Genomic DNA, 8,870 nt, shown 5'->3' on the forward strand with positions numbered 1-8,870 from the left:
AGTCTTGGATGATCAAATCTATGTTCTGTGCCATGATCAGGCCTTTTTTTTTTGTTTTTGTCAGAATCACATGTCAGACACACTGTGAGCCCAAAATGATCTGTAAAATGTCAACACTCATAGCACATGTGCAGCTGTTTTGTGTCATGACACACGCTGCATTTTTCCCACTTGCTGCATGTAGTCAAATTTAAGTTAATTAAACATAAGGGAGCTCATGCAACTTTTTTCCTATCCTTTTATATGATGCAATTGTAAGTGTACAGTCTTAAGGTTATATGCTTTCTGGGCAGTGGATATACCTCTCCTAATTTGGGGGGGGGGTGAGCAGTTGTTTTCATCAGTCTTTTCCTGATTTCTTTTACAGTTTCAGAATCGGCGTGTCTCAAATTTGGCAGCTGAAAAATGGGAATCTCTGGACTGCTGCAGTTCCTCAAAGATGCAACGGAGCCCGTCAGCGTGAAAAAATACAAAGGCCAGACAGTGGCGGTGGACACGTACTGTTGGCTGCACAAAGGAGCGTTTTCATGTGCTGAGAAGCTCGCTAAAGGAGAGCCAACTGATCAGTAAGTCCTTTTTTTTTTTTATTATTTCAGCTGAATAAAAGAAAACGCGTTCAGAAGTCCGTTGATATTTACTTTGTAATCGTCTCGTAATGAGGGTTGATTGTCCAGAACTGACATTGGCTTTTTAATTTGTCCAATCCTAGGTATGTGTGGTACTGCATGAAGTTTGTGGACATGCTGTTGAACTTCGGCGTCAAACCGATTCTGGTGTTTGATGGACGCAATCTGCCCTCAAAACGAGAGGTGGAAAAGGCTCGCAGAGAGTGAGTATGAGTGTATGGAATGCACGGCACGTACACATCCCGGACAGCCTATCACCCACGACCTCACAAGGACTAGAATACTACTACTTTTTTTTTTAACACTAAAATATAAATTTTATATGGTTATTTTGGCAGGTTTTTGTTATTTGTGGCAGTTTGTCCTTTTCCATCCAAAAGCCGTCATCCAGCACCTCCTATCAGCCGTCAGCGAGTCACAACTGAACCTGTAAACGCACATCCAAGTGATGGCCAAGGCATCAATCGCAGAGCCCGACAAACGTTTGCACATTTCATTTAACACGCTGTAAAAGTGCTTAAAGCAGGCCTCTCTTCATATAAATAACCACATAAAATCCGTGGCTCTGACCAGAAAGCTGGAGCTGACAGCTAATTATATTTTTCAGCCATTACATTCTTGCAGTTTAGGCACAAAAACAACTACTTATGTTGATCCCCTCATAAGCCGTCAGAACTGATAAGAACTACCTGAAATGACAGAAACCATCTTTAGGGAAAAATGCGTTTGACATGTTCTTTTCAGGTTGTCCCAGCTGCTAACATGGAGGGGGCGGGGCTTATGACTTGCACTGCATCCAGCCACCGGGGGGCGATCAAAATGTTTTGGCTTCACTTTCAGGGAGCTGTCACGCCGTCCATCTTTATATATAGTCTATGGTTGGACACAACAAAGAATTTGGAGACGTCACTTTTGGACATTTTAGAGAGCAAATCATTAAAAGAAAAATCTAAAAAAAAAAGTTGCTACCTTAGATCAGATATGTGAAGACGTGGGTGAAGATCTGCTGAGTGCCAGTGGAGGTTGGGCCTTTTCAATTACACTATCTCATTCTTATAGGTGGGGATGAGTAGCTACAAACTGGCCTTTCTGGACTGGGCTCCTCCCATTGAAAACCATGTCAACAAATACTGAAGCCAAAGTTGGGGGGGAAGAAAAGGAGATAGAGCAGATATGAATTGCAGCAGAACTCCACAGAGAATATTGTACGAAGAAAAGAGGGCCTGTGCCAAACACAATAATCCAGTGTTTTTCACATAAAGACACTCAGACAAAGCTTGTTTTTATTTGAAGGACTGCATTCCAAAAACAGCGGCAGTGCAACATTGCTAATGCGTGAGGGCGCAGAGAGGAATGTACGGATCTGGAGGCAGGTGAGACCAAACGAATGCTTTAACACAGAGAGAATGGCCCATTTTTTGGGGGGGGGCTCACTTGGAAGCTCACCTGGTAGAGTGCGTACCACATATCAAGGCTCAAGGAGTCCTTACCGCAGCTGCAACTCATTCCCTCCCTCCCTCTCCTGCCTTTACTGTCCCTCTCCAGCTATCGCTATCAAAATAAAGCAGAAATGCCCCCCCCCCCCCAAAAAAAAAAAAATCATTCACTCTGCTTCATTCACGTGTCTTTCAGGCGCAGAGAAGCCAACCTTCAGAAAGGCCGACAGCTACTACGTGAAGGCAAAGTGTCTGAGGCCAGAGACTGTTTTACCCGCTGTGTTAACATCACCCCAGCCATGGCCCACAACCTTATCAAGGTACTTAACTGTCTCCTGCCAGGCTGAAGTAAACCTAAAAGTCAGTATTGGAGTCACCGGTCAAGAGGGCGTGAAACGTGAGTCTCACTGATAAAGCGTGAGACCGATGTATAGGAAACGGCCCAAATCGCAAGCACGTGACAAATGAATGTACTGAAGGCATATTTAAATGGAATTTTTTGTTTCGTCAATTTGACACTTGTCATGGAATTAGTGGAATGTTTTGATGACATAACTTCAGATTTGCAAGTAAAGTATCAAATGTGTTCCTGATTTGAAGGCTGGATGTATTTAGCGTCCAGTAATGATTTTAAAACATCAGGTACCTGAAGTATCAGAATACACACAATAAAACCCAGGAGAGGCCCTCCGCAGTTGCATGTCATCCTCGTCAACATTAAAAATGCTATAGAAATATTTGATTTGGCCATTTGAACCCCACAAAACGCTTGTTTTCCCGTGTTATCTAATTTAATTTAATTATTTGCAGTTATATCCAGCAGTGTTGCATGTTGGTGAAGTGATACAGGAAATGATTTTTGTGTTGTTGTTTTTTTTTTGTTTTTAAACCAGGCTGCAAGGGCGAGAGGGGTGGACTGTGTTGTGGCTCCATATGAAGCTGATGCTCAGTTAGCCTACCTCACCAAGTCTGGTTTGGCCCAGGCCGTCATCACAGAGGACTCTGACCTGCTGGCATTTGGCTGCAAAAAGGTACCTCCCCAGCTGTATACATATGTAAATACATAGAGGAAGCCTGATGATAACATTTTGCTGGCTAACCAGTGAGAGAGATAAACAACAGACGATCAAACAAGGGCTGAGAAGTCATTATCAACCGCTTCAGTGTTTGTCGTGTTTGCAAGAAACCATTCGCCAAAAGCAAACATAGCCTTTTTAAGATATAGCCTCATGACCCCCCCGCCGCAGGTGATCCTCAAAATGGACAAGCAGGGCAACGGCCTGGAGATAGACCAAAGCAACCTCGGCCGCTGTCGCTCCCTGGGGAACGTCTTCACGGAGGAGAAGTTTCGCTACATGTGCATCCTCTCCGGCTGCGATTACCTGGCCTCCTTGCACGGCATCGGCCTGGGCAAGGCCTGCAAGCTGCTGCGGCTGGCCAAAGACCCCGATATCCTTAAGGTGAGGGACCAGACAGTGTGACGGTGAAGTTCGATTATTCATTTAGAAAGGCTGACTACTATTGGGAAGTTTTTTAAAGAGGGATGGATCAACATGGCTGCACAGCTAACCTGTTTCTGAGGAAAGCATTTTTTTTAAGTCATCAGACTAAAATCTATATGATAGAATAAAGACACAACACATTCTTCCTCTGGGAAATTAAAAAGAATTCATAAGCAACCTTACACAACCTTTTTTGCTCTGTTCAGTTCACTCAGGTAAAACCTTAGTTGGTCTGGTAACTGACATTGATGAGTCGATTAGCTGAATTTGTGACTTTTGGGCGTGAAAATTCATTTCTGGCTTGGGATGGTCATTTAGATTTTTTTTTCTGACCGATAGCTGACCCTCGTTCACCAATCATCAACCGCTGACCGACAAGATTAAAGTGTACTGTTTAGATTGGACGGATGTCTTTGACCCATTAAAAACAATAAGAAAGCGTTTATTTTTCTATGTGCCACAGCAGCACAAACAACAACAGAACATGAGGATTCACATATCAACACAAATTGAATCCTCCAGCGCTGAGACCGCTGAATAGAACACTTAGTATGCATAACAGCCTGGATCTCCTGTGTAGAAAAATATTTTTAAAATAGTTTTTAACCTATTGAAAGAATTAGCTAAATTGTAGTCGCATTTTCTTCTTGTAAAAAGTACAAGTCCTGGTGTTTTTATTTATTTATTTATTTTTTGGATAAAATATTCAGCAAGTGTATCTAGCGTGAACATGATTGTGTCGGCCAGACCTTGTAGCAGTGCTCTAGCAGCAGACAGTCTACTGTAAGCTCTCGTTGCCGCGTCAGGTGATCAGGAAGATGGGCCAGTACCTGAAGATGAACCTCGTCGTCCCTGAACACTACATCGAGGGATTCACCAGAGCCACGAACACCTTCCTCTACCAGCTGGTGTTCGATCCAGTCGGGAGGAAGGTCGTGCCCCTCAACCCGTACCCGGAGCACATCGACCCGGCCGCCCTCAGCTACGCTGGACTGTATCCTCCCGTCCTGAATCGCACCTATTTGTAAATAATGGAAGTGATTCATTACATTTGATTGTATTCTCTCCTTGATGATGCTGAATCCAGTAATGTAGGGGATGACACAGGCTTGCAGATGGCCTTGGGAAACCTTGACATCAACACCATGGCGAGGATAGACGACTTCAGCCCAGACAAACCCACCCCACAGGTATCAGATCCCCATCGGTTAAAGGAGTCCTGATGATCCAAAGTTAAGCGTCACATTTCACTCGGAGCAACTTTTGCAAATGTCCTTTCAGCCTTCTAAACCTCGCAGTCGCAGCTGGAACGACTCACGGGCCCCAACTGGGCCCAGTATCTGGAGCAGAGGCTTCAATCCAGCACCTGCTGCCCCGCCCCGCTCTGCTGCGTCCCCAGACAAGCCTCCCTCCACCAGGGGGAAGGAGAGAGTCATCAGCCTGGACTGTCTGAGGCTGCCCTGTAGAGAGCTGCAGGTGAAGAGACCACGAGAAGGTCAGCAGTGCTTTTTTTTAATACAAACACACCCATTTTACCCTTAATTACTATCATTTATTCCTTTTTTTTCCTGATCAATTTACTGACTTATGTGTATTTAGTTTGATTTGTCCATAGGAGTTTGCAAAAATACACTTTCACGTGTAGTTTGCAGGGATAAAACAGAAACAAGCAAACAAAAAAGCAGAGAAAATAGAAAGGTTAAAAGGAAATGATTAAAATAAAATGGGGAAAATACTAAAAGAGGCCTGGATTCTCTCTTTTGTAGATGAAATAAAATGACCTGCAGGTGCTGTAATTGATCCTTTAAGGAAACTGAATCACTGTGGCAGCAAAATACTAGGCAGGGTATTACTAAGCAGAATGGAAGTAATAGAACAACCAAAATAAAAGCAGCTTTTATGACATGTGGACTGTACTTGTCTTTTTCCTCCCATAGACTCTAGCATATCGGACCAGGACGTGCTGGAGCAGTACTCGCCCTCCAGCCAGAAGCGATCCAGACCAGACCGGCAGCCAGGCAAGCCGACGTCAACCAGTCAGCACCGGCCGCGCAACCGCTTTGCCACCCTGCTGCAGAGGAGGAACCAGGATGCCGAGGGGGACGACCAGGCCACCTGCAGCAGGTGACAGATCACAGGGATTCAACCGTATCTGGTGGATCACCTTCTCAGTGGACTCATTATTGACTGGCGACATGTGTTTACCAGTGTTTTAACCCCCAAGGTTGGGAACCACTGACATAAACGAGCAGTTCAGCGTTTTGTCGGAAGTGAGATGAAAGATGGCCATTGGTCTCGTGTTTGTGCCTTACATACGAAGCTGGAGTCAGGAGGCGGTTGACCTAGCGTAGCATAAAGGCTAACCAAGTATGACGTGGTTTGTGTTTGTTCCCACATGTAGATTCTTCAGCAGTTCCAGTTCAGCAGCCTCTCCGAGCACTAAGGAGTCTGCCCGGGAGGATTTTCCTCCAGCTGTGGAGCCCAGAGCTGCGAGCGACACCCAGGACGACTCTCCCAGCACCCAGACCAATGACAGCGATGGTCCCGACTTACCATCCGTGGACACCCCCAGCCCACCTCCGTCGCCAAGCACCACATCTCCCAGTTCAGCCAGTCAGGGCCTCAGGCTGTTCCACTGGTCAGGCAACTCCCCCTCGACTGAACGGTCGAGAGCGCCGTATTCCACTTCAGGACTGGCCGCCCTGCAGCAGTTTCAGTATAAGAAGGAGAGCTTTTCCTCCTCCACAAATACTCACAGACACCCCGGAGACACTTCAACCCCACGGCAGTCCTCCACTGACGGAAACCCAGATGACAAGGACGACCTCCCAGACTCCCCTCCGTCCCAGGACAGCGCCTACTTCTCCCAGTCCCAGCCTTGCCTCACTTCCTGCCACAAAGAGGAAATATCCACCTACAGCTTCCCCTCCTCCTACCAGGAGGATGCTGTGTCTGTACGTTCACACAAATCTGCCTTTTTTTTTTTTTTTTAATGTCTGTACATTCCTTGTGGTTCGGTCAGCCGTCACACATGCATCATCATCAGAGTTTCATGGCTACCGAGTGGGTGTGCAGAAAGCTATTTTTGTTGGTTTGCATGGTTTTGTGTTCTTACGTGTGACTTTCATGCACTTCCTCAGGAAATGAATTCAAGCGAAGATTCTAAGCCAGAGCAGAGTCCCATACACTCAGCAGAGGCAGACACCAAACCTGGCGTGCTGAGTTCAAAGGTGGGTGCCCGAGGTCCAATCATTTTGGAGATTTTTTTGGTTGAATCTTGGTTTTAATGCTTCTTTTAAAGGCAGATGGTGGAAGTGGGTTGCGTCAGCCTGACCTTAAAGAGCTGCAAACCCCTAACGAATTTCAGTAGCATGGGATGCAGTATAGGTCATAAACCCTGCCCGCCTCAAAGTACACAGCAATTTAGGTAGTTCTTATCACGCTGATGTTCATTTTTCCTGATAAGTTTTGGTGTTAATCAGTTATTTGATGCCATCAAAACGGGGTGAAATGTCATGATCGACAGCTGAGACTGACTGTGGTGTGCTCGCGATATGGGTGGGACCCCCACAGAGCTGTTTCCCCCTGCTGCCAGTCTCTGCTCTAAGCTAGGCTAACCACGTCCTGACTCCAGCTGTGTACTTAACTCACAGACATAGGATTGGTGTTCAGTTTCTCTACTCACTGGACTGTTTTCAATGTAGTAAAACGTTGCGTACATTGTGTTTTTAATCTCGCCTTCTACACACGGCCCTCCAGGTTTCAGGTCTGTCGAAGTCCAGCCGCAAGGGTCAAACGGCAAAGGCGCGAGCGTTGGGACAAGCCAGGGCCAGCGGACTGAGGAAGAAGTCTGCGGCAACCGGGAAGAAACCCTCCTCCCCCAATAACGAGAACAACCCTGGCGTCCAGGCCACCATCAGCAGCCTCTGGAAGAACTTCAGCTTCAAAACGTAAAAGAGGAAATACTCAAGTTATATAGTAATAATCACATTTTCTTTTTACATGACTGTGAAAATCTGGTTTTAAAGGAAAGCTGCCTAGTAAACAGCAAGGGACGTTATGGAAGCGGAACGAAAATTCCAAACGTATTGGTATCTGATTGCATGCCATGGATGAAGAATCCAAACACGCTGGATGCCTCATCCTACATCCGCATTAAAGCCTCACTCTTTCTGGCTGCAACCGAGTTATTCTCCCTAACCTCTTTTTCTCTTTGGCCCAAAGAGTGGCCCAAACGGCGGCTAGAACAGCTGATTTCAACGAATAGTTTCCCCCCCTACTTAATAAGAACACATGTTTTGGGTTGCCAGGTTGTGGAAAAACTTCCCCTGGCAGCATGACACGCTCCAAAGGACTGTTTGACGCCTGACCCTTTTTGGAAAAGCTGCTTATTAAAAACATTAACATCTATAATTAAAGATGACTTCCTGACTTTCGCCATCGACTTATTAGAAAGAAACCTGTGTGTGTGTGTGTGTGTGTGTGTGTGTGTGTGTGTGTGTGTGAGATCAATGAGTTATGAACATTTTATTAACTGCAGATGCTATGTATTAGTGAATCACATCCTGGCAACTCAAACCTTGTTCTAATTAATGGATTAAGCTATTTAACTTTACAGGTGATTTATAAAACATTAGTAAATAGAATTTCATTTTTTCATTTTTCATTTTTTTTGGGTCAGTTTATATTATTTATATTATATTATTATAGTTTTTTTTTTTAAATTATTAAACAATGTAAACAAACCATTGTTCCATCATGGCTGTGATGCCAGTAACACTGAACAGCTCTGAAACCTCTTGTGTTCCCCAGAGAACGCCAGAAGATGACTCCCTGTGGGAGAGGACAGCCCGCGTCTCCGGTCTAAGACAACCTGCTGGCCAGCCTGCCTCCGGACGGACGTTAAGTTAATCAGCCCGGCCTCTCTGACGGGGGGGGGGGCGCTTTGAATGTTTCACACAGTGCTGAGTGCTCTGTGTGGGAGTGAAGCTTTTTTTTTTATTTTTTATTTAAAACATACCATGTATGTTTAATGATTTCTCATCCACCTGTATTTCTTTAATGTGTCATTTTTAAATAAAGCAACTGTCCCCTGATCCTGAAGTGTGTTGTGTGTGTGTGTGTTGTTTCCTAACTAGACACAAGGTGTAATGAATTGAAGGTTGCATCACCTTGTCTTGCTATTGTCTGTTGCTTTAACACAGCAGTCAAAGAATGTGTCACCCGGTAAGGTGACCGTAAAAATGCGCAAATGCATACTTGAGTGTTTACTGAAAAATGCCCTACCCGCATGAAAGCTGAGGAAT

General features: G+C 45.2%; 1 protein-coding gene across 1 annotated transcript; it reads left to right on the top strand.

Annotated features, from left to right (window-relative positions):
• The first annotated feature begins 405 nt into the window (after positions 1 to 405).
• exo1 (exonuclease 1) lies at positions 406 to 8,586 on the top strand. Its single transcript, XM_070916361.1, has 13 exons — positions 406 to 566; positions 710 to 829; positions 2,259 to 2,382; positions 2,956 to 3,093; positions 3,310 to 3,522; positions 4,371 to 4,558; positions 4,652 to 4,754; positions 4,846 to 5,059; positions 5,502 to 5,688; positions 5,966 to 6,518; positions 6,705 to 6,794; positions 7,324 to 7,514; positions 8,377 to 8,586. Exons 1-13 carry the CDS (start codon positions 406 to 408, stop codon positions 8,429 to 8,431), a joined length of 2,337 nt encoding a protein of 778 aa, XP_070772462.1. The 3' UTR covers positions 8,432 to 8,586.
• Positions 8,587 to 8,870: the final 284 nt, after the last annotated feature.

Source organism: Enoplosus armatus, chromosome 12 (assembly GCF_043641665.1).
Source record: "Enoplosus armatus isolate fEnoArm2 chromosome 12, fEnoArm2.hap1, whole genome shotgun sequence".
Taxonomy (NCBI): domain Eukaryota; kingdom Metazoa; phylum Chordata; class Actinopteri; order Centrarchiformes; family Enoplosidae; genus Enoplosus; species Enoplosus armatus.